Below are 27110 nucleotides of genomic sequence, written 5' to 3'. Positions count from 1 at the left end.
GCTACAACAACAGGCTTTTAGTGGGCTGTAATGGGCGGAACTTACCAGGTTCCGAAAGTTCGATCCTTAACCTTCTTCGTGCATTAACTGACGTTCACCCTGTTCACGTAGTGTACGCTCAACGTGCCTATCTCATTGTGACCCAAATGCATGACTAGGGTTACTGAGATTGCTTTTATGGGTTGGACTTGAGAAGTCATGCGATAAAATCAAATACAAGAAAAAAAATCAAACCACTTTTCTATCCTCAACTTACACCTACAATCCTAAGGAAACTGTAACAACTGAACATAATATTGCTATAATGTGTTAGGTTTTCCAGGCTCCATTAGTATCTTCTAGACTTCAAATCAAAACATTAGAATTACTCTTGTTATTAGTCTATGTTTTTGTTGACATGTTTCATCATTCAAAATACAATACATCTGATTATTAAATCGCTTAAACGGGTGAAGCTTTCCAAGCTTCAAGAGTATCTATTAAGCAAAAAAAAAATCAGGAAATCGTCAAATCACTGCTTCGTATTTCGTTTCTTTCTTCAAGCGACCTCTGATACTACTAGAGACGAACCAGTCAAGGGCTGAAAGTCTCTTCAATAAAGATATTAATAATAACCCTGATACTACTTGTAAGGTTGCAAAATTGTCAAGTGACAAAATATAAAAAAAACATCGTATACTTATGTCTGTCTCAACTTCCATGTTCTCTTTCTAATATAAATGCTGAAAACTAAATTTGATATTACTACATTGTGTAGTTTTCCATTGCATTACATCTAAATATCAGAAATTTTCTAGTTAATAATTTTTGTTTGCATATTTCATTATTGAGAACCAAAAACTCTTTTTTTTTAACTGGTCAAATAGGTACCGAAGCTACCGAAGTATCCCTCATGCATAACAATTAGGAAATTGTCAAGCAACTTCTTCATATCCACAAAATCCTAGTTTAACCCACAAAATACTTCTAACAACTTTTCCGACTCCTTTTAATTACCGTCAGACTTTAAATTCAAAATATTACCGACACTTAAGATATTAGTATTCTTTTATGTTTTATCATAAAGAAATCAGTACATCTTATTCTAAAACCGCTTAGATGGGTGAAGCTTGCCAGGCTCCAAGATATCCATCAAGCATAAGAATCAGGTATTCACCAATCAACTCCTTCGTATCTCACAGATTTCGTGGTTTACCCTCAAGAAACTACTCATGCCGCTAACATGAGTTTAGTTTTTTAAACTTAAAACAAAAATCGGTCACGTGTTATATTCTCCAAACTTATTTACCTTTCTCAACATACACGCTACATCATAGAGTAATTCCATATTTTATAGTGTGTAGAGTGTATAGTGTGTAGAGTTGTCCAGACTCCATTAATCACAATCAGGCTTCAAAACCTAGAATCAAGATTTATGTAGTTTTGAGTTAATGTATTTGTTATACCAGGCTTTCTGATATTTTTTTTTTTTTCAATTTATTTCCCATACCATCTGTGTTGAGCATTATGAGGAGGAACTATATCTTATCATTAGGAATTCTACATGTACCATTTTACTTATCACTACAATTCTGCTTACTCCCAATAAGATGCTCTACAGAATTATCTGTAATATACCCATTCATTTCTCTTATCTTTTTTTTAAACTTCTTTGCCACCTAGTTTATTCAGAGACTTTACACATACTCATTTGTAGTCTCATTTGTTCTACTCTGGCTTTTGCTGTACTGTTGTAACTTCTGTGAGACCTAACTCTTAAGGAGACGCTACACAGAATTATCTATAAACAATTACTTTACTTTTTTTTGCTGTTTATCATCCTGTACTTCTTTGAGACTTGACCCATCCAGAGACGCACACAGAAACATTATGTGTATCAACCATCTCCTCAAGTTTTTTTTTTTGCCATGTCCACCATCTGTGAGACCTAACTCTTAAGGAGACGCTACACAGAATCGTCGATAGATTTTTTTGCTATTTTTTCAAACTTCTGTGAGACCTAACTCATATGGAGACGCTACACAGAATCTTTAAGATTTCCACTTACTTCAAAACTCCAATTATTATATTGTTGAACTTCTGTGAGACCTAACTCTTACTGAGACGCTACACAGAATTAATGGTTCGCACTGCTTAGAACAATTGGTCAAACTGTCAAATCAGCACCACATTTATTTGGGAATACGATACCATTCCATTCTTAATAGAACTGTTAAAAAACAAAATAAAAACTTGCACTAGTACAATACATTTTTTTTTCTTTTTTTTTTATGCAAATCCAATTCGACCATTGCAAACAATTCTCAACTAGAAATCAAATTATACTCGAATTGATGAGTTTCCAATTCGATGAGTTAACCAATTAAAATATCTTTAAAATTGTATTGATTGGAATTGAAATTTATTCTTAATCACAAACCCATTATTGTTCGAGTTCACGCCGGTCCTTTGAGCAGCTATAGCACATGCATTTTCCTGTAGTTCAAACTAAAATCCGACATAATGTAATACACACTAGTTCATTCTTACTCGTGCTTCCTTTTTTTTCAGCTATTTTTTTTTTAAATCAAAATCAATCCAAAAAAACCATCGCCTGATGGAAAGTTTTGATAAGACACAAAATTACAATAATCTTCAAAGCAAAATCACTTTTCAAATGTGAACAAACCAACACAAACTTCCAGTGACGTACAGTCCTGTTTCATTCTAATGATTGATTCATACATTCGTTTGTACCATGCCACAATAATTCTACTAAGCCCCTGTAATCATTCAGATAACTCTAATTTGTTAGTGAATAAAGAACAATTCAACTGTACACTATGTCGTTTCGATTTGCGCAGAACGTCCCATAAAATTTCTTTAATTTTCAGCTTTATTCACAAAATGACTAGCCATGAGCCACTAAACGACAGCAACGTTAATTTACTCCTATTAGTACACCACCTCCTGCCAAACGTTCATTCATGAAATCGGCCCGTAAAATTAATCATTCCGCATTTTCTTGTTTGACATTCCACTCACAGTTCATAATCTCACATCAAAAAAGGACCTCTGCATTGTTAATCCATCAATTTACCATCAGCGCTATCGCGGTGCCCCGGTGTTCCTTACTTTTCAACATCAATTTCATTCTACATTCTCAACATAATTAAACAAGTAATTCCGCATTTTCCTGTTTGATATTCAACTTACAATTTACAATCCCGAGCAGTATGGGTCACCACCAAATAGAAATTCCAAATTAAATAAACTCATACCAACTGCGCCATGTAGTGTTCGTACGCTTTTCGGAGCAGTCAAGAAAAATCGATGCAAGTTCGATCGTGTTTAATAGCACGGGGATCTAAGTTTTCACCCCAACAAATACCATAGTTTTCAGCGCCACCAACAAATCAGGAAAATGCAATAAACTTACCCTGCTTCCGGCCACACATCCTGCATTCTTTCACCCTCAAGCCATAAAAATAGTAAAACCGACTTCCACTTTCTTCATTAAAGAATTTATTCACAAAACAACAAATTACTTTTAGCACCACAATCACTACTCCTCCGTCCGTTCGTCGCAAACATCGTTCATAAACTGACTTCATTCGACCGCCGGTAGTGTGCATGCCCGTTCACGCCTTCTCGTTCACCCATTCGCTTGTCATTCATGCTCGCCTCTTTTTTCTTCGTATCCAGTTGTCCGTCAACGCAGCGTGAAAGAGCTTTCCGATCACGCCTCGTCATCGTGCACTTCAAAACCTAAATCTCAGGTGCAACGGGTAGAATGCGTAGATACACTCAGAAAATTTAGATTGTGTGAACTATTTGAATTTAAATCGGAACATTTTCTTTAATCAACCTAATATCACTACAATAGGGTGAAACAAATTGGTCTAAAAACGACAGCAGTGGAAAATAGTTGTTCTAGGCACAGCTGTACATGCCGACAAAAACGAAGCTTCATCCAAAACAGCCTGAATTTAAATTAACTGAACAAAAATGAACTACTTCGGCGTATTATTCACCCATAATAGTTGTTTTGTAATGAAATGACTTTATTGGTGTAAATTATGTCTTAAAAAGGATACATGTATCAAAAAACCAAACTTTTTTGACATCTTGCCAGGTAAAGTTGGCAAAAACCTTAGGGTGTCCATATTGCCCCGCCTACCCCTATTGTAGAAAATTGAAGGAGTCAAGGAGTGGTTGCGGTCATCCGACAACATGGAACTGGGTGAGATCATTCCGAGTTTTTTTTCTCTACATACTAGAAGAAGTTGGGGTAATTTCGCCAATGCGTTTTCATGAGGACTCCTGGAGGCTGTAATATCCGCAAATTAATCTTGTAGCTCTGGTGCAGGCCTATTATTGAAGCAATAACATGTTAAAAGAAAATGATTGCAGTTCACAACTATCATTGAGCAAATTTAAAATAATTGGCTTAATTACCTCAACGGCTGTCGATCACAGGTAACCCATGGGACTACTTTTAGTAAAATACATAATTCGAAAATAGCTATCTAAGCTTAAAAGTTTATTCTCCGTATACTTTAAGTTTAATACTGTGGGAAACGCGCGACTATTTCCGTCAGTCGGTCGGTTTTCTCGGTAGGGAGATGGGGACGCGAATATTGAATGCGAAATCAGAAGCGCGCGATAACTTTCGTGGGAAAGTCGGTTTTCACGGTAGTGTGAACGATCCATGCGGATACGCGTTTAATATAGAACGATCGTTGACATATGTGCATTACCCTTACTAACGCGACCAAATAAATAATAATCGGGATGAAGACCGTGGCGTGTATTTTCATATATCTAGTGGATCATATCACCTACCAAAGGTGGCAGGTGGCTCCAAGATCTTTACCTAACAACAACCTAACAAATACTCCTTCCTGAGACAACTGTGGGGATGCTGTGGATTCCACGGTTTCTAGTAACAACGGTTGTCCAACTAACATTCCTTCCCCTTTCCCGATGACCGTAAGGACGTGGCCGGCGCCGTTATTGACTTTAAAATATTAAACTCTCGAATTGTGCACATTGAGAGTGTGTAGCTAGTCCCAAGCACCATTCATTGGATCTCTGTGCAACTTCGGTTGTTCTGGTCAATCACGGAGTAGCAACTACGATGTGCACTAGGCCGTCCCTGATTTTGCAAAAATTGGAAATGTTATAAGTTCGTTGTTGAAAACCATCGCTTTAGCTCAGAAATGATCGTGTCAAAATTTGAAGTCCGTATCTCAACGCTAAGTGGTCCCTCAAGGGACCTAAAGTTGTCAAAAATTGTATGGAACTAAAAAAACATGAAATTTTTTTCGATAAAATAAATACGCTATTCTACTAGAACTGATGATTTTAGGACCCTAAAGGGCCAAAAATGTATTTAGAATTGCGATAACTTCACTGGTTTTTGAGTTATTGGCAAAAAACAGCAAAAAAATCAGCAATTTTGACCATTTTTTCAGATCCCGAAGGAAACCTACCTACTTTGCTCCAAGTGCTTAAATTGAATTGAATCAATGATTTGATAGATGGAAGGTAATTATCACAATAATCAAAAAGCCAATCAATTTAACGGGTTTCGCATTTTATTGCTTTCATCACTTTGCTTGGTGTGTACGTCTATAAATTATGATTCACTGCCGGTAAGAAATTACTGCTACACTTGTACTACGATCATATCATTGCACGAAGATGAAGAATAAGAAGAAGCCACCTCCTCTATGAAAAAACGAGGCAGCAGCAGTTTGGTTGGTTATGATGGGCCTACACTTATACCTTTGTCCTATTGTTTGGTGCGTTTCGGCTACTTGATCAATGATGCGTTTTGACATGGTCGCTTGGAGCGCGCCAGATTTTCACTTTGGATCATCTCGCGCGGTTGCTAATTTATCGCCCATCGATACCGACGACGCATCATCGCCGCCGTTGCAAATTGTTGTTCCATTGTTGTATTGTCCGCGGTGCGGTGTTGTGTGGCGTGTTCCAGATATCGGCGGTCTGGTCACCTCGATAGGGTTTTTTATTACTGAGTTGATAGTTTGCAGTTTGGTTTATGGCGTTTCGAGGTGGGTCATGGTGGGGCAGGCTGGTTGGTGAGTTGTACTTTTGAAGAGGTTTGTTTGGGGGGATCTCAATACCGGTATCCAGATTGTGGGTTAAAGCTCTGCTGCCGGCTGGTGGGTGGCAAGTACTGGTTCGATGGAGCCGACTGATAGCCTTGAACTGAGGTGGCAGTGCTTTGGAACTGCTGTGGCTGTTGCTGAGGAGCCTGATACTGAGGCTGCTGTTGAGGTGCTTGATACTGGGGTTGCTGTTGCTGAGGGGCTCCGTATTGCGGGCTAGGCGCCTGGTATTGAGTCTGTGGTGCGCCATACTGTTGGCTTGGTTGCTGCTGGTTGTAGGTTTGCGGACCTTGGAATGCTGGGTTCTTTGGTCGGGCGGCAGCTTCGGCGTAAAGTTTGGCATGCAGGTTGTAGGCTCTGAAAGCGGAGAGAAATATGTGATTCGTAAATTAGGGTGAATCTGGTACATTGGCGATCCAAAACCTAACTGATAAGGCTAACTGGAATCCGATGCAAAAATAGTGAATTGGCTAAGAGAGATATAAGATATTAAGAGTGAAAGTGTTCATAAAACACAAGATTGAGAAGCTAGATTTGTTACAATTGCAACGTCACGCCAATAATACTAATATTAATTTCTACGCTCTATGGAACTAAATCCTATTCCATCAGTCCTACTCACTCTTGCAACTCCTGTGGCAGTGGTGGTGGCGTGGGCAGATGATCCCCCACCGGTTGGAAACCACCAGCATCGGCCTTATACTGGACACTGTACAGTTTACCATCCGGACCGGTATAGGAATATCCTCCGGAAACGATCTGTTCTCCCAGTTCAGGTCCAATCTTGCGGTTGTAGCCCTCTTCCTTGTGCTGGATTCCGTTACCGGTGGCGTAGCTGAGGAATAAGAGGAAAAAACCGTCACAATACGAAACGATTAAATTCTACTTAGCGGTAACCAGACGCGCGATAACGATTATGCAGTTCCGTCTCGCTATATATTGACGAAGGACCATACGGAATCAACCGCACCGCAATCCCAAGTGATCATCTCGTCAATTTGTTTCAGATATTATTAATTAGCGGCAGTCAGCGCCGCGTTCATATTTTGATGGATGACGACGACGACGACGAACAGGTGGAGATGATTCATTGGTCTGGGTCGAGGTCGCGCCGTGAGCCGCAATTGGATTGGTTCAAGCCCTACGGCGGTTTCCTCTGCCAGCGAGATCGTGTGCAGCGCGGAGTGCGAGTGCTCGCGCGCGAAAGCAACGTGCATTGATTTGAATAACGGAGCAATAATGTCTCACTTGGGGCATTTGAGGGTATGGGGAGTTGCGGAGGCCCCTTTCGGTTTGTTTTGGTTGTGGAAGTCGTGTGTAGGTTTTCGCCAATTGTTTGACACTTTTCGCGGTTTTAGATCGAATAAGTGTCGTAAGGTCGGCAGATTTATGGCTTTCGAAGGTGATAACACTTGTTCAAATTGTTTTGTCAAGCAGTTATGTGGTCTTAAATCATTTCAATGACGTAATTTGAAAACAGTCGAAGTGGGATGAGATTAAAAAAAAACAGGTTTTTGTTTTGGCAACTTTTCACTACAATTGATTGCAGTCTGTTGGAAACTAATGAAATATTTTGGTATGTTAAATATTTTATCGGTTTTCATCTTATGTTTCTAATGCTTACGGTAATTCGACAATTGTTGAACAGATTTGACTTTAGTTTTTGTTTTCTTCAATGTAATCCTCCATTCATCTCCAGTTATCTACAGTCCCCTGGTAGGAGCACCCCTTGGGAATAGGGGAGACTGAGGAGACTTGATCCCTGGGGAGACTTGTTCCCCCTATATTTGCTCGGAATCAAGAACATTTTTCTTCTAGCATATTTTTTCCAAAACTACTCCTGGACAAACGACCATGTTTTGGCTACAAGTGATTTTGATTGTACATTGCATTATTTTTTAACGGCTGATGGTTTGTTTTCAGTCCTTCAGAAATATTTAGGCGATTCCGAAAAATCTCAATAACTTTGTGAAAATTGAACCAAATCGTGTCAAAATTTGACAGCACTTAGTTTAAATAAAATACTTTCAAACTTATTTATCCAAATAAGGCTGTTGTTAACATATTTTAATTAATTCAGCTTAGTATACACAACAGTGACATGGGGAGACTTGATCCATCGAGGATTACACACACACACATTATACATGTGAAAAATGAAATTCTATTCGGAAGCCCCTATTTACTCGGAATTCTAGTCTATTCAACGATAAAATGTGTCAGATAATTATAACTTTAGTACAAACCAAGAAAAGGGGGATCAAGCCTCCGCATTTTGAAAATACGGCATATCCTTAAAAATTTAAGGAAATCTTACTATTTCAAACACTCCATATTCATCAAAAATACAAGAAAACTCGAAAAGAAAATGAATAGGAAGACTCTGGAGTTATTTTCCCTTTGAATAAACCATGTGCTCAAAGGGGGATCAAGTGTCACCCATTTTTGAAAAATATATCATAAGACATGCCTCCATAAAAACACAGTTTTGAAAACTTTAACAATAATAGGCATTCTGTTGTGTATTAACTTGTGATAGCTGTTTACCTGTCATTTTGTATGGAAATCGGATCTAGTTTTGTGTTTTTTCTTAAAGTTTTAGGTGAATTAAGAAAAGGGATCAAGTCTCACCAGTCTCCCCTACTAATAGAAAATTGTGAAGAACTAGCATAAGTTGAAATTCACGAAAACAAACAGATTAAAAAAAAAACTAATAGGAAAGCTATATAAGCTTGAACACTGGTTGATTGCAACGCAGGATATTTAAATTTTAGTAAAATTAATATTTTTGAAATCTATAGAACTAGATTTTCAGGTAAAACTCAAAAACTGTTTTTCTTAGTTGTTTGAAGCACGGTCTCAAAAGCAGCACGTAATCACGTAAAAAAAAAAACAAAAAACCTTTTTGCCGTTGATAGAACCTAACAACCTTAGTTTCATTTTGTGAACTAGTGTTTTCTTTTGTTTTCTTGATAATTATCTTGAATATTGTGGCAAATCGGGTTTACTTACACAAAATTCAAACTGTTTTGTAGGAACCTTTTCAACTTTCTTTAATCATATTGCTAAAAATTTTAGAAAAGTTTATGGAAAAAAATATTTTTTCCGTGTCGTTCATATTTCAACCACTACCTGATATCCTAGCAAAAAGCGCCGTTTGTTTGCTGACACTCAGCAATAAACTGTCGAAAGTACTAAGATCTCGGTGAAAAAATTGTTTACCGATTACTTGATGTAAAATATATATTCATTCAGCAATTCCAAAAAAAAAAAAATCTTATAACTCCGTCAGGTTGCTTAATTTTTTTAGGTTATTTCATCGAAGAGTTTTTTTTTAAATTATTTTTCCCTAGATTGAAAATAAAATAAAACAATTTTAGAAATAGTTGACATACTAACTCATTAATTGAATTCTGCGAAAAATGTTACTAAACTTTACGACTGGATTATTTTTTTCAAATTTTCGCAATAAAGCATTTCCAGCTCAACGTACGAATCGCGTAGAAGCGTATGAGCTTCTACCAGAAAATGTTTTGCATGTTATTTGTTTTGCAATATTCTCCACCTAGATTTTGAAAAAGTCGTAAAAACCCTACTTTTCAACCCTGTTGCGATCGTGCTGTTGTATTTTGTACAGCACGTTTAAAAAATCTCGCTTTTTGTACTAAACATCAGCGTGATGCTGATGGAGGTGGCAAATCGCGCGAGTTACGGAAGGTTAAATTCGCTGTATTTAAGGTATGGTTATATCAAGGATAATATATGCATTGTTTTCTCATTGGTACCTATACGTAAAATCTGTTTTGATAAGAAAAAGTTTAAAATATGTTTTATTTTGCTTGTTTTGAAAATTGACGAAAAAATCGACAAAAAAATAGTTGGAAGCTTTCGCGTATCCTGACAGGGTGTCTACTACCTGGAAAAAACCTAGAAAACCGGGAATCGTCAGGGAATTTTATTTAGCAGGGAAAAACCTGGAATACTCAGGCAAATTTTGTACCGATGATAAAACAATAACACATAGTGTCATATGAATAAATAGAAGCAAATTTTATTACTTGAAGATCTTCTCAAACATAGAGTCTACAGAGTTTACTACATCATGGGTTTGAATAAAAAAGTTTTCGAATATGTGTTAGCGTGTTCATTTAGAAAATCGGCTACAACGATTAAAAAAACTGCCAGTGTTTCTTTCTGGAATTTCTTTGGAAATACCTCTTGAAATTCCTCCCAGCGTTTTTATACAATTTCTTCCGAATTTTTCCACGCCATTAGTCTTGGTATTCATTGTTGTATTCCTTCCGGAGATTCTTCCGGATTCCTACCAGCGAAAGAAATCCTGAGATTTTTCAAAGATCGCACATTTATTTCAGGGATTCTTTCTTGAGAATCTTCTCAGATTCCGGAATTCTGATTGATTTCTTCTGTAATTTTTACACACGGAATTTCATATCATACAGATCATACAGAATTTCTCGAGAGATTTTCCCAGTATTGCTCCCAGAGTCGCGGAGTTTCTGTTAGTGTTTCTCTCGGGATTCCTCTTGAAAGTGTTATTCCAGGGATTTGTACTAAAGCTCATCCAACGGTTTTAAGAAGTGTTTCACTGATTTTTTGCAGGAGCTTCTTCCAAAATTTATTCCGAAGTCTCTTCTGTGATTTCTTCAAGAAAATTAGCTTTCTTCTAAAATTTTTCCTTGGATATTTACAGAAGTTACAGCTGGTATATATTTCAAAGGTTCTCATGGGATTTCTTTTGAAATTTTTCTTGGACCTTGTGGTGTTCATTTGGGATGTCTCTCAGAGTTTTTCAGAATTTATCGTCAACTTTCTCCTAAGATGTTTAAGAGACTCTTCTGGGTTTTCTGCAGGAGCCAGTGCTGGTAATTCTCATGGAGTTCGTGCCGTAATTTTACGGATATATACCACGACTTTTCATTCTCTGATTTCTTGCACTGATCCACCTGAGATTATTTTCTTGCAGATTTTCTCGGGATTATTCCCAGGCTTTTTTTTTGGTTTTTTTTTTATATTTTTAATTATGTGTATTCAACTTATGCTTATTTTACACTGGACTTTTTCTTGGAATATATCCTGGGAAATTCCCGGATAAACATCTGAAGGAATCCCGGTCAAATTCTCGAAAATCTCTGCAAAGACTTATTGGTGGAATCTCGTTGGGAGCTACGAAAGAAACCCTGAGAAAAACTGGGACATCTCGAAAAAAAAAAAAATTCTGGGACTGATCCCAGGAGCAAATATTAAGGAAATTTAAGCAGGGACTCCGAAAACCTCTAAAGAAACTACGTGCGAAATCCCGTGAGGAAATCCACGAGAAATATATGGAAACTGGCTCCCTAAGCAGCACCCGCAACATCATTCAAAATGTGGCTTTCTAGCTTTGGTCTAAAAGAGTTGCAATAAAAGCACACGCAACTCCAATCTTGTCAGTTGAGTTGCATTTAAACTCCGAATATCGTTAAGTTGCAGCTTTGTTTCATAGGAATTACAAAAAACATCGTATTTGACATCGATTTATGGAGGCGGAGCTAACATATTCCTCACAAGTGACAATACAGTCAGCTTGCATTAAATGTGATATGTAACACACATGAAACATCTTACTGTGGTTTGTTTGTTCAGATTAGGTTCCAAATGTGTTACGGAAAACTTGCGCGTCTTTTCATTTTGACAGCTTTCTAACTTGTGACAAAAAAGATACAATGAAGTAACGCGTAACTTCAGTAGCTTTTATGGTGCGTTTAGCAGCAAATCTTTCACAGAGCTTCTGGTGTAGTATGTTAGGTGAGTGCTTAATGGTCCTGGTGTCCATGGTTCGAGTCTGGACATTTTTTTTTTTCTTTTTTTATCAATCCCACTAGCTCAAGTTGCATAACGTTTAAGAATTTGCGCTTTTTGCGTTTCAAAGGAGAAGCAATTATGTTCTGTTGTCCTTAATACAAACAGTGAATAAATTGCACTGATATTGCTGGTACTGGTTTTGAAACAAGTCGTGTTGCTTGGGTGGGTCTGGAAGAACTTCTGCAAAATCCCTAGAGAAATTCTTGGAAAACTATCCCGAACTCACAGAGAGAAATATCTGGAAGAACTTTAGAATAATTGGAAAGATCTCCGGAAGGATTCCAGTGAGATACTCTGGAAGAAAGTCCGGGGCACATACTCTAGCAGAGACCCCGTGATAAACCTCAAAAATCCTGAAATCGTGAAAAATCTCGGAAAGAGCTATAATATGGAAGCAAATATGTGAAAATATCTGGATATTTTTGGGAAAACTGGAGAAAGCCAGAAAACAAAAATTCTTTGATAATTTCAAGGAAAAACTTTGCAGAAAACTGGAAATGAATTTGAAGGAGGAATTCTGGAAGGATTTGAAGGAAGAATCATGGGTAGAATTTTTAAATTTATTATTAGCGCTTGGCTACCTCAGGAATTTCAAAATCTCAACATTACCACTAGCACAGAGTACAAACATCCAAGTTCAAATTCAAAACTGTGTATGAAATATAACGCTCATATAGTCTGTGGGATTACTGATTGAACTTCTGAATGTGGATGTCATTGTAGGTGGAAATGTCAAAGCAACTTCTTACAATTAACCCAAAAGAACTTGAAATTTGAGAAATATTCCTCAACTGATTTTTGCAATATATTCGAAACAGTTTTGTTAAACAGTTCTTGAAATAATTCAGCGATTTGGTGACATCTCTTGGATAATAAATCTTGCGCATTTCTATTTAAAATGTGTAACTTGTGGTCTTCGTGGCCGAGCGGTTAGCCGTTAGCGTCAGTCGTTTAGGTGTCTCGTAAGCCTCGGAGCGTGGGTTCGGTTCCCGATCCATTCGGGGAAAACTTTCGTCATTAGGAAAATACTCTACTGGGCCACTGGGTGTCATATGTGTTGTCCGTTGACAAATGTTAGTAATGTTCATTCTGTAAAGGCCACAGGGTCGAATATGTTGTAATTGTTTTGAGGATATTTCTGTAAATTTTTTTTAGAAGTATAGAAATTTTATAAAATTTGAACTGTTTTTTTATTTATCAGCATTTTAATTTTCCCCCTGAAATACTCAGGGAATTTTATTTTGTCTTATGAGTTAGACACCTTTTTGCTACTCGGCAAATTTTGAGCCAGCTTCCCACAGAGAAATAATAAAAAAATCAAGAATAATTTTTTTGGACGGTATAAATTATCTGATATTGATATCTAAGATAGATTCGCGCAGGATATTATTCTAAGCATGTTTTTCTTCTTCTTAAAGTCATTCAAATATGCTTCAAAATCGTTGAAGGCATCATTTAAATCACACAAACCGTTAAATGATTCAAGAATTTCAGCTGATTGCCAATATTTCATTCAAATTAAAAAATATCAAGTGACATTTTATCGTGTTATGTGATGCAAATGATCAATAACAAATCTTATAGAATTCCGTGATATAGGGAATCTACCAAGTTTTGACGATACGTTGATTCACTTTGTGCTTGTTTATGGACAATGTATTTGGAGTACACAGCCAGATCCATTGGACGGTGCTCTAGAAATTTTTTGCTGTTTACTCCAAATACCTTGTTCTTATAGGCTTTTGTTTTTTGCCTTTCTCGTACACCAAAGTGTACTGAAAGGCTATATGTTCACTCCAAAAACGAAAATTTGATAGAGCCCTCGGAGGAGTCAAGTCTTATATACCAATCGACGAGTTGAGATGATGTCTCTGTGTGTGTGTATGTATGTGTGTGCGTATGTGCGTGTGTGTGTGTGTGTATGTGTACAAAAAGGTCACCTCATTTTTAAATAGTAAATATCAACCGATTTCAACGACCAATGGTTCATTCGACAGGGCATTTTGTTCCATTGTTTCCTATTGAAAATGGTTCAGATCGGTCCAGCCGTTCCGGAGTTATGGCCATTTTGGTGTTCCGGATCGGTACCCCAGGAAGGGGCCAGATATGAAAACGCTACGAACCCATGCATGCGACACATCAAACCGCGGCATTTTCGATAACCTGATGAACGGTAAGCAGAAAAATAGTCTCAGATCATATCTGAACCGGTAGTGTTCCGGAACCGGTTCCGGGTGTCCCACCGGAAGTGACCAAATATGAAAAAGAACCAAACCCAGGCATGCGACACATCAAACAGCGGCTTTTTCAATAACCTGAAGAACAGTAGGCAGAAAAACATTCTAAGACCATATCTGAACCGGTAGTGTTCCAGAATCGGTTCCGGATGTCTCGCCGGAAGTGGTCAAATATGAAAGTGAACCAAACCTATGCATGCGACACATCAAACAGTGGCTTTTTCGATAACCTGATGAACAGTAGGCAGTAAAACATTCTCAGACCATATCTGAACCGGTAGTGTTCCGGAACCGGTTCCGGATGTCCCGCCGGAAGTGGCCAAATATGAAAGTGAACCAAACAGCGGCTTTTTCGATAACCTGATAAACAGTAGTTCCGGATTGGGTTTCTCGGATATCCTACCTAGTAATCCTACATTATAGAGATGTGCGGAGGCGGCCATTGTGAGCCAATCGAGCAGAGAGAACTGTCAAAGTGTGAGCCAAACGAACATGTTTATCGTTTGTTGGAAGGCGTTTCTTGAACGGTATTGCAATCGACAATAAACATATTATAAATATTTATTTTTATTATCGAGAATTTGATGGCATATGTTACTAAATTTACGATTTAATTTAAGATAATATTTAATTAATTCTGCTTTCAAGAGCTCATGCTCATGAAGAAACTTTTGTCGCTGCTCTTCTCGAAAAAACATTCATTGCTGCTGCTTGATTCACTTCTGCCGATTTGATTCGCGCTATTTTTTGCAATGCATTTCAGATTTCTTCGATTGCGCTGTTATCTTTTTCCAAATTTGGGGAAAAAAAGTTCGAATGTAATTAGCAAACGTAAACAAATCAACTTGCACCACAAAAAGTCACGCAAAAAGTTTGAACACCTAGCTTTGTGGCAAGTGTTGGAAGCTGTTGTAAACAAAACAAACAGCGTTGCTGAATCGACTTTATGTAACTTCCACTCATCTCTATGTAGAGGATTTCTAATCCTACCGAATGTGGCCAAATACAAAAGTGAACCAAACCCATGCATGCTATACATCAAACCGCGTTTTTTTAATAACCTGAGAAACGATTAGCAAGAAAATAGGCTCAGACCACATTAGAGGCTACCGAAAGTGATGCTGAACCAGCATTGGGTGCTCGCATGAACTACAAAAGTGAACAAAGTCAATACAAGCGATAAATATGTGTAAGAGAACAAAATCTTGACTGAACTAAGGCCACATACAAACAGACGTCTTACTCTACTCACCCATAGTGTTTGTTTTCAACGGTTGAATCAAATAAAAATTGATTTTGTTCGTTTGACTTTTATGAAACGGCTTATGAAACGCAACCTGATTAGCATTTGGCGATTATTTTTTCGTGACGAATAAAATAGCAATATGTTAAAAATGATATGTCTGGTTGTCTGTACCAAAGCAATCTCATCAAATCACACCAAGAATCACACCCTTTCAGATTACTGAGGTGTAAAAATATGCAGTAGGATGGGTCTACGTTATATTGAAAAAAAAAATCGCATCAACCCAGGACAAATTTTTTCAATCCTCTTGTGCGTTTAAAACTACTGGGAATTATTTTATGGTTTTATTGCTTGCACTTTTTGCAAGAATCTTGTAACCTATGATAATGAAATATAGACTAAAGTGTGCAGAAAAAAACTTTGTCGAAGACCGTAAAGTCATCTGTGATTGTGACAGAAGTGATTCAGTGATAGTGAAGGCTCTCAAGCAGTATACTGAAAATTATGATATTTGTCAGCTCTGTCTATACGTTTAACATAACGCTGGAATATGTTCCATTAATAAGTTTCCCAATTATATTAAAATATTTGCTTTTCTAAATAAAGAAATCTCAGGATTCAGGAATAGTCGATGGAAAGATCATGCTTCGGAATGATGGCTCATGCACAGAATCTTGCTGAACAAAGCAATAGCGGAAGATTCCAAAAACAGGGACCGAGTTCTAGACCGCCTGATAGGTAGGAGATTGTCCGCATCACGACGGTTTCAAACCGTACGGGCTCAATATATACCAAAATTTTCGTATGACATTTTTGAGTTTAGAAAAGCTATCTTGACTAGGAAACCTTGACCGATTGATCCCTTGAAAAGGCCCCATACGGACCGAAACGTCGGAAAAAATCAAAAGCTAGTATTTTCGATTTCCCTAAAAGACTGCAAAGCCAACATTCTGAAGCAAAATCATCCCAGTCGTATCCCAACCAAGGAAAGAACATGAATACATGTTCGACGAGAAAGGCACTATCACCACTAGGTGGATTAATCTGGTTTTTTTTTTCCAAATAGTGACAAAAACTCATAAACAGGTTTCGCAAACCTATCAATTACAAATATCTCAACAGGTTTATCAGGAATTGAATTCTCCGCAGAAATCCCGCCAAAAATAATGCATGTTTTTTAAAAATTGTTAGGCCGGAACAAATCTCATTTTCTTCTTTTGTCACTTTGCTCGTTGACTCGTCAAGGGCGTGGATGATAAATAATAAATGTATTTGATGAAAAATTTCCCAAACAATTAGGCAAAATCGTAAAACTCATCGGATTTGTTAAGAAATTTTCTCGACGACTCTAATTTCACTTGAAATTTTTTAAATTTCTTAAATAATTTATTTATGTCCCTCCTCAAAATGTCTAAAACCGACAAAAATTTTCCGACGAGGGGGGGGGGGGTGGGTGACATTAGAGAAAATCTAAATTTGTGTCAGCCTTATAGGTAATTCTTCCAAAAAAATCCGAAAGTTACTATTGTCATACCATACCAGATATATATTTTATAATTACACTTCGAATAGGTTTTCTATTACACTTCTTCTAAAACTCTCATGGATTGTTCTAGAAAAATATCTGTATGAATTCTTGATATATTTCTGATTTTTTGTTCGAATTACTTTTAATGATTTAGTTAAGTTGAATTTTCAGTAGCTATCTTTATTGGAATTTCACTAGAATCCCCGGGATAAATAGAAGGAATCTAACAGGGCTTGTTTTCCACAATATTTTGTGAGTTCTTCATGACTTGAGCAATGACTGCTATCTGAATTTTTTCCATATACTTTTTCTTTTGAAGAAATTGCACCAAATCTTTGCTTGCACTTTTTAGACAGCAGCTGGGTCATTCCACGCCAAGTGACCGACCGCTTGCAATCGACCATCACGGATTTGAACCAAATTTGGCTGAAACATTTGTTTAGATGAAAAAAAAAAATCCAAATTTTGGTGCCGATCGGATCACCCCTCGGCCCGTGGCAGCACCCCTCGTTTTGGCCGATATGAAAATTATCCTATCTTTCTTTTATTTTTATCATTGAAACGATTGCACCTACACATTTTCGACCTTCGGCTTTTTTAAAGGAAATCGTTCAGGGAATCCAGAAAAAATACTATTTTTTTGGTACAGTGTTGCCAGATATCATATTTTTCAATTTTAAAACTAAAAATCGATTTTTCTCAAAATACGTATATTTTGATTTTAAAAATTTTGATTCCATCGTGTTTATCAGACGTTTTTCTATCGAAAAAGCTTAACTCTCCAAAATAGTTTGCGTCGTTCCTGAGATATAGCGTTTTTAAGAAAAAATATTCATTTTTTTTTTCATATAAAGTATCATATAAAATCAGGTGCAGTTTATAAATTCCGTAAAAAAAAACATTGTTCGATGCCATATAATCACGTTTTGTGCTGATTTGAACAATATCGAGTATAAAAAGGATTAAAAAAATTGTGACAGTGTTGCCAGTTTACCTTTTTTATTATACCATGAAACCTAACCTTCAAGTGTTTGACAATGTACAGGTTATTCTGAAAATGCGCACCATGTGTGTTGCAAGATGTGTGAACAGGATAAAAACAATACACATCTTCTCTAACGACCCTGCTGTTGACCTTTTCTTCACAGACAAACAGACGTAACACCTAGAAAAAAATTCGCGAAAATCCATCGCCTAGTTCACACTAGGTGAAACGTCTAACGCTTAGAAAAATGATGTGCGCACCTCTGGTTGTGAAAGCTACAACTATAATGGTTTAAAAAGATCGTTAAAACCGTGGTCGTTGGATTTTTTTTCCAATGTTACGTCTGTTTGTCTGTGTTTTCTTGTTTATGGTCCTATCTGACAAAATGACCCGATAATTGACAGTTATTGTTAGTTTGATAGTTAGCAATAAAAAAATTGGTTTATTGGAAAAGATGAGGATAAATTGTTAAAATATAAAATGTATCCATTGTGAAATGCATTTCAATTGTCATTTTATTCATTTCAACGATGTTGTAGATGGAAGTGTTGCCACACATGTCATTTTTATTGTAAACATCTAATTTACACAAAAGCTTTCGTAAATAGATAACACCAAATAAAAACAAATGATTTCTGTTTTTATACATAACGAGCACATTTGGCAACACTGCATGAGTATGAGCATAGATGGCAACACAATTCATAATTGCTACTCCATGGTTAATCGCAGCGAACGATTGTCGCTTTAGTTTGTGTGTTTGCTTATCAGCGACGACAGCAGCCACTTCGATCACTCACCAGCATTCTTCACCATTCGCCATTCATTCATTCGCTTGCGATCAAAACTGCGACGAACGGCAACGAATATCCATGTCAAGCAACTTGCGCATGGCTTTCCACTGGTGATGGGGTTACGTGCTTGATCACGACAATCCGTTTGCTGCATCTTTCTCGATGCGATTCAGCAAAAAGGAGTGAATATGAATGGAGTGAGGCGATCGTTAATATGATACTATACATTGTCGATCTGGGAGTCATCTATAATTGATCGAACAATCGATTTGATTTATCGGAATTAACATTCGCGTACAACCGATCTCTTTTCCATGCAAAAAAAGCCTAAGAAAAGTAGGCTCTAGGGAGCAAACGCCACTAATTCATTTCACTCAGAAATTTTTGTTCATTCTTCGCCACGGAGAACAAACAAAAACTCATACCATATGCAATCACATCAATAGACAACACAATACCCAACACTGTTCTTCACTTCTCTGCCTGGGTCAATAAAAGACATGATCTATTATTCGGCAATGAATTAAATTTAAACATTCTCAATGATGGGTCTTTCACGAGGATTGCTGTTCCGCCTGCACATCATTCGTGTATTGATTTATCTGTTTGTTCAAATAATTTATCCTTGAAATCTTCTTGGAAAATTATAAATGATCCAAACGGTAGCGATCATTTACCTATTATAATTTCCATGGAGAATCCGATTCGTGATAAATTTGTCCAAGAACCTTGTGTTTTCGATTTAACAAAAAATGTTGACTGGGTCAAATTTTCTGATTTAGTCTCTTCTGCTTTAATTGGTTTTGATGAATCACTTTCTTCTATTCAAAATTATGATTATTTTTCAAAATTATTAATTCAATGTTTGTACAAATCCCAAACAAAAAAACTATCTTCAGGTTCTTCCAAAAGTAAACATCCTTCTTTTTGGTGGGATCATGATTGTACAATTGCTCTAAAAAATAAATCAAATGCTTTCAAAAAATTTAGACATTCTGGATCTAGAGACCATTATCTTTTTTATTGTAAAACTGAAGCTCAATTTACCCGAGTTTGTAAATTCAAAAAAAAAGAAACTATTGGAAAAATTTTGTTCAAAATCTTGATTCGCAGACATCTTTGTCTCAATTATGGTCTGTTGCCAGAAATTTGAGAAATTTCAGTAATCCTCCATCGCCTGTATTGGAGTATTCGGAAGATTGGATTGAACATTTTGGTTCTAAAATTTGTCCTGATTTTGTCCCTACCTCCATTTCGTTCAAAAAATATCAATGTTATAATTATTATCCGGATCTTTGTGACAAATTTTCCATCGAGGAATTGGATTTGGCCCTATCTATTACCAAAAATACTGCACCAGGTATTGACAACATAAAATTTATTGTTTTAAAAAATTTACAACTTGATGGGAAGATGCATTTACTTTCTTTATATAATTCATTTCTATTTCAGAATACTATTCCTTCTGAATGGCGGTCTATTAAAGTAATAAGTATTCTAAAACCTGACAAAAATCCATCATCAGCAGATAGTAGGAGACCTATTAGTTTATTATCATGTCTTCGAAAATTAATGGAAAGAATGATTTTAAACCGCCTTGAACTATGGGCTGAAAAAAATAATATTTTTGCATCATCCCAATATGGATTTAGGAAAGGTCGTGGGACTCGGGACTGTATTGCTCTTTTAACCTCTCATATTGAACTAGCGTTCAATAAGAAACTAGATGTTGTTTCTACATTCCTCGATGTGTCTGGTGCATATGATTCCGTTTTGATAGATTTGTTATTTGAGAAAATGAATGATTGTAAAATACCATTTATTATTTCGAATTTCCTGTGTAATTTGTTTTCTTTCAAAATTATGCACTTTTTCCATAACGGATCTACAAAAATGATACGTTATAGCTATTTTGGACTTCCTCAGGGTTCCTGTTTAAGTCCATTTTTGTACAATTTATTTACAAGGGACATGATTTCCATTATTCCAAATGGATGTTATTTGATTCAGTTTGCTGATGATAATGTAATTTCTATTAGTGGAAAAAATAGAGAAATTCTTCGTCATTTTATGCAAAATTCTTTGGATAATATAAATACCTGGGCGCATAATAATGGTTTCAGTTTTTCTGCTCAAAAAACCAAATTCATAATATTTTCTCGTAAACATACCCCAGTAGGTATTGATTTATATTTGAATTATAATCAAATTGAACAAGTATTTGAATATAAATATCTTGGCATTTGGTTTGATTCAAAATTGAAGTGGAATAAACATATTGAATATATTCAAAAAATTTGTTCGAGAAGAATAAATTTTCTTCGTACAATCACTGGCACATGGTGGGATGCTCATCCTACTGATATGATAACTCTTTATAAAACAACCATTCGTTCTGTTATGGAATATGGTTGTTTCGCTTTTGGATGTGCTGTACAAACACATTTTTCCAAACTTGAAAAAATTCAGTTTCGAAGTTTGAGAATCTGCTTAAAACTGTTGAATTCTACTCATACAAAATCCGTAGAAGTTTTAGCTGGTGTTGTTCCACTCAAAAATTGTTTTCATGAATTAAATAGTAAATTTTTGATCCATTGTTTTTCAATTAGTCATCCACTAATCGATACATTAAAAACACTCAATGAAATCAATCCTTCTAGCAAAATTTTAAGTTCTTTTATTTTCTGTTCTACAGAAAATGTTGTTCAAAATTCTTCCCCCGGTTTTCATGAATATAGTATGAGTGTCCATTCATATCGTCCTTGTATTGACTTATCATTACTTGAAGAGTTGAAACACATTCCTCATCAGGATTATCCTCGATTTGCCAATTTGTTATTTAAACGAAAATTAATTGGGATTGAAAATGATAAAATTTATTACACAGATGGTTCCATGATTAACGGTGTTGCAGGGTTTGGAGTTTTTAATTTGCATTTGGTCCATTTTTATAAATTAGAATCCCCATGTTCCAATTTCACAGCAGAATTAATTGCTCTATATTTTACATGTAATTTGATTAAAAATTGTACACCTAGCATATACATGGTGTGTTCTGACAGCTTGAGTTGTCTTTTGGCTCTAAATTCAATAAACTTTCATTTCAAAACTAACCATATAATTTTGTCAATCAGAGGGTTACTACATGATTTAAATTCTCGAGGTTATTTTATAAAATTTGTTTGGGTTCCAGCTCATTGTAGTATTTTTGGCAATGAACAAGCCGATTATTTGGCAAAATTAGGTGTTTTTCGTGGAATAATTTATAATCGTGATATTTTTCCTATGAATATTTCTCCAAACTGAAGAAATATTCATTGAACAATTGGCAAATTTCTTGGAATGAAAGTGAACAAGGACGATATTGTTATTCCATTTGTCCAAGAATTAAGAATCATCCTTGGTTTAAAAACTTGGATGTTGGACGTAATTTTGTTTGTTCTATTTCAAGATTAATGTCTAATCATTATATTTGTAATGATTATTTATATCGTATGAATATAATAGATTCTAATCTTTGTGCATGTGATAAATCATATGAAGATATAGATCATATTGTTTTTGAATGTCCTCGTTATAAATTACCTAGACAAAAACTTATGGATAGAATGGTTTGCTTGAGCAATGATATTCCTGTGTCTGTTCGAGATATTTTGGCCATTAAATTTCTGCCCATCTTAAAAATAGTATATCAATATTTAAATGAAATTTCTTGTCAAATTTGATGCTCGCTGTTTTGTTTTTCCTTTTTATTTTTAGAAACCATTTCCCTAGGATACGATTCCGATGATTTCGATCAAGTATTTGACCCCTGATTTCCATACGTGTGGTGGCTCATTGGATGTCGTCGGCTCTGGCATGGAACAATTCCGGATGAGCCTTTAATATTAAGTTTTCTTCATTTTGTAATTACTGTTTTTTTGAAAAGAAAAAGAGGTTTTATGCCTTTTTGAGAACGATTTCGTAATGTTAGGAAATCACTCAAAGGGGCTTTTCCCTCTTTCAAAATCAGAAGTTAAAAAAATAAACATAATAATAATATTATTCGGCAATCCAGTAAGAGTAAACGCAATACCCGCACCTATTGTTTGCGTTTCCGCTAAATACTAGCATACTTGGCAACACTGCCGTAAAAATCAATCAAAAGATATTTTTACAGGGATTTTTATAAGGAGTTGGACCTTCGAATATAAACTAAAAATACTGAAGTCTGAGCTACCAGTTGCGCGACGATGCGTAGTATCTAATATTATCTAATTCCAAAGGAAATCATACTTTATATTTTATCATATTCCATATTATCAGGTTCTGCTTCTGAAATTAGCTGTGGGTCATTGAATGTAGTTATATCGAAATTACATTTTCAGCACTGTTGCTTATAAATACACTCATCAAATGTTTTCCTGAATATATTTTACGTCGATGTTGCCAAATGTACTAAACCTAAATAAAAAAATACTTTTGGCTTGTTAATTAGATTTTATACTAATGTTCAAGTAAAATTAAGATTTATACAATAAATATTACATATTTGGCAGCACTTCTGTTCAGATAATGTTAAAATATATGAAATTTGTTTAAAATATTGATGATATCTGAGATTGATACATTTTTTTAGTTCAACAGGTTATGCTAGTCCATTACGATAGACTCATAATTGATGAACTGGCAACACTGTAACATTTTTTTTAATCCTTTTTATACTCGATATTGTTCAAATCAGCACAAAACGTGATTATATGGCATCGAACAATGTTTTTTTTACGGAATTTATAAACTGCACCTGATTTTATATGAGACTTTATATGAAAAAAATGAATATTTTTTCTTAAAAACGCTATATCTCAGGAACGACGCAAATTACTTTGGGGAGTTAAGCTTTTTCGATAGAAAAACGTCTGATAAACACGATGGAATCAAAATTTTTAAAATCAAAATATACGTATTTTGAGAAAAATCGATTTTTAGTTTTAAAATTGAAAAATATGATATCTGGCAACACTGTACCAAAAAAATAATATTTTTTCTGGATTCCCTGAACGATTTTCTTTAAAAAATCCGAAGGTCGAAAATGTGTAGGTGCAATCGTTTCAATGATAAAAATAAAAGAAAGAGAGGATAATTTTCATATCGGCCAAAACGAGGGGTGCTGCCACGGGCCGAGGGGTGATCCGATCGGCACCAAAATTTGGATTTTTTCTTTTCCCATCCAAACAAATGTTTCAACCAAATTAGGTTCAAATCCGTGATGGTCGGTTGCAAGTTTTCACATTTTCTCGGTCACTTCATATGGAATGACCCTAGTTTCTACCGAGAATCGTTTGAGGATTTCCTTCAGGTATCAACTTTTTAGTTCTAGTTGAAAATCTTAATTTTTTTCTTAGAAAATTCACGATCTCCTGCAAAAAAAATATCTCAAATTTTATAAATAAAATACATATGGGGAAATCTACATTGTTTTCAGTAATTCACTGAATTCCCTTGAACACACAGCGCTTCAATCTGTTGTTCCAGTAGGATAGAATTGGAAGTCATCCACTTCACAATTTGAAAAAATATGGATGCATTCAAATAGTTTTGAAAAATCATTTTTATGTATTTCAAATAGCATAGATAAAAAATCTTTAGCAAAAATCACATCAATTATTCATACAGACATTTTCTTTTTTTCTGAAAAAAAACCATCAACATTCTAATTCTGTCTATTTTGTTTATTTTTTTTTTGATAGATTTGTTAATTACTCAACAAGTATTTTAACCTTAATTTGAACCTTGATATGATGGTCCTGGTTTCTGGAATTTTAAATCTCTATTGGCTTTAATTTTTGTACATGGATAGTACAAATCGTATCTCCCCGTGTACAAATTCTACATGAATTGACATGTAATTGATTTACAAAAAACAAACCGTGATAGATTTACAAAAAACCAACCGTGCAAAGAAAAAAAAAAAAAGAAAATGAATTTGGTGTAATGCGATTCATAAAAAAGAAAGAAAATGGATAAATCTCTCTAGGAAACCGTAAAAACTTTCTGAATCATCTTCTGGAAATAGTTCTGGAGAGATTAATACATTCACTCAGTTCTAAGAAAAACTGGTTTGCCCGGTCCTGAAGATAACTTATCGCGTTTAGTATCATCCTGGTGTATCTGCAATGATCGATTTCTCTTCATCGATTTTCTCTTCGGATTATTCCGTGAAATACGACCAATATTCGGATGATCTCTCGGACGACTAGGACTGGCATCTAAAACCACAAAAACAACCGAAAATGATTTGCTGGCTAAGATATTAACCAAAGAGAAAATCGATGAAAAGAAATCGATCATTGTATATACGCCCGTGTGATACTAAGTGCGAGACTTGTAGATATAGTGCAAAAATATTTTAGTATGTCTTTGATTCTGAAAAAAATCATGGGAAAATTTTCGTGGGGTTCTTTGAGTATATTTTTGGAAGACTTAATGGAAATGATGCTTTATTGGATAGGCACACGATAAAAAATAGAAGTGGGATCATCTCGACAGGGCTTCTGTTATGGGCATTTCATTCAGTTTTAAACCAGTATCTAGTTGTGCACAAAAATTGGAATCGATTGGTTTGAAATTTAATGAGCTATAGCAGAAAAGTGCCCTAATTAGCAGCCACTGCCCAGGAAGTTTGGCATCCTACTGGATTAATTTTTGAAAGATTTGCTTTACGACAGATTAACTAATGATGCTGAAGAGAAAATTCCCAATAAACTTTTGAATAAATTCCAAAAAATAAAACATTTGGAGAAATACTTAAAAATACAACTGAAAACAACTTGTGTATGAACTCCAGCAGAAATTTTGTATGAATTTTTGATACTTATTGTTGTTTTGATCGTCTGATTTTTGTTTTAATTTTCACTCAATTCGTTCTAGACCCTCAAAAATATTACCACTGTACAAAAGGTCAATTCAGGATATTTTCCACCATGTAATGCCTATAGAACGTTTCCTCTTCAAACACATTATTAAATCATCTTCAGTTTAGAACCACGTAATTCACAGTTTGATTGCTTCATTGTTCGTAACTCGTAAGAGTTGCACCTCACATCCGTAAGTTGTCGTCATCACAAATCACAATTCACGCTTCATACACATATTACCACTAAAAAGTCCAGTTCGCGTTAATCACACTCCACAGTTCATCGGGCTTGACCTCACGTGGCTTTCATGGTTTCACTTGATCGCGAATTATCCCCCACTCGTCCATACTCACTCGAACCGATAGCTTCCATCGCCGTTGTTCACGTTTTCATATCGCAGAATCGGGATCGGGGTGGTGCGTGATTGCTGGAAACCTCCCTGGAATCCACCTCCGGGTTGACCACCGTACGACTGAGGTTGAGATTGGGGCTGCCGCTGCTGAGGCTGCTGTGGCTGCTGGGCATTGAACCCACCACCGAACTGACCCTGTCCCTGACCCTGACCCAGAGGAGCCACCGAAGCATATCCACCCTGGTTGCTAGCCTGGCCAGTGGGAGGCAGATACTGATTCGAGGGTGCCCCGCCGAACTGGCCGTCCTGTCGAGGGGCATTCAGGAAGTTACCATCGCCTCCACTGCCGCGGCTAGCACCAGGTGGGGCTGGGGCTCCATATAGGTTATCCAGGCGGGCCGATAACACACTCCCCACCAAAGCACACCACAGGATCTAAGAAGGATCGAAGGATCAGAATTTTCACGATCCAAGAAAAAACAAAATGAAACACTTTAATATGTGGAATACGGGAAGCAATGAACTACACGAACCGTTTTGCTTATCATGATCAACAATAAATATTCGCAAATAGGATCTTCCTATTCACTACCAGCCCAAATCAGGATAATGAGATCAAGTATATTTTAGCGTTCCGTAAAATCGCGAGGTTCGATAAGAACGTTCTTTGGGGGGTGAGCCAATCTGTCTGATTGGGATGAGCTGATCGAAACGACTAATGCTGGGAAAAGATGAGTTTGCGATTTTATACAAGCAGACAATCGGTTCTAACAGAGACGGACGGCTGCCGCGGCGACGGCATCCAAACGTTCCAAGATTTGCACGCGCGCGCGCCGTCGTTCATGAAGAAAAAAGAAGCCCTCGCGCACTGACAAGAGCAGATCGTTCGCCACGCCGCCGCGCCGTTCACCACCGAGCATGCTTCGAACAGTCATCGGTCGGTAGCATCATCCCAATCATGTATCGTAGTGATGTAAATGGTCTAATGCAGAGATCAAAGAAAATCGGGTTTTCCTAAGTAAACCGTTTAGGTTCGTGGTCATAAATGTCTATATTTCAAAGCTGTCGTAGAGGTTTTTGGTTTTGGTTATTCT

At 36.2% G+C, this 27110-nt stretch overlaps 2 protein-coding genes across 3 annotated transcripts in view; one reads left to right on the top strand and one right to left on the bottom strand.

Moving 5' to 3' along the window:
• The window catches only part of LOC109405861 (uncharacterized), a 606986-nt gene that overhangs the window by 148182 nt on the left and 431694 nt on the right, over window positions 1-27110 (top strand). The gene's annotated exons all lie outside the window — the stretch shown is intronic.
• On the bottom strand, window positions 5562-26761 carry LOC109407851 (pupal cuticle protein 36a). Its single transcript, XM_019681013.3, has 4 exons — window positions 26550-26761; window positions 26018-26451; window positions 6739-6951; window positions 5562-6473 (listed from the first exon to the last, which is right to left on the bottom strand). Exons 1-4 carry the CDS (start codon window positions 26562-26564, stop codon window positions 6125-6127), a joined length of 1011 nt encoding a protein of 336 aa, XP_019536558.3. The 5' UTR covers window positions 26565-26761; the 3' UTR covers window positions 5562-6124.

Source organism: Aedes albopictus, chromosome 3 (assembly GCF_035046485.1).
Source record: "Aedes albopictus strain Foshan chromosome 3, AalbF5, whole genome shotgun sequence".
Taxonomy (NCBI): Eukaryota; Metazoa; Arthropoda; class Insecta; order Diptera; family Culicidae; genus Aedes; species Aedes albopictus.
Note: the sequence above shows the minus strand (reverse complement) of the source record. Positions and strands in the feature narration are given on the sequence as shown.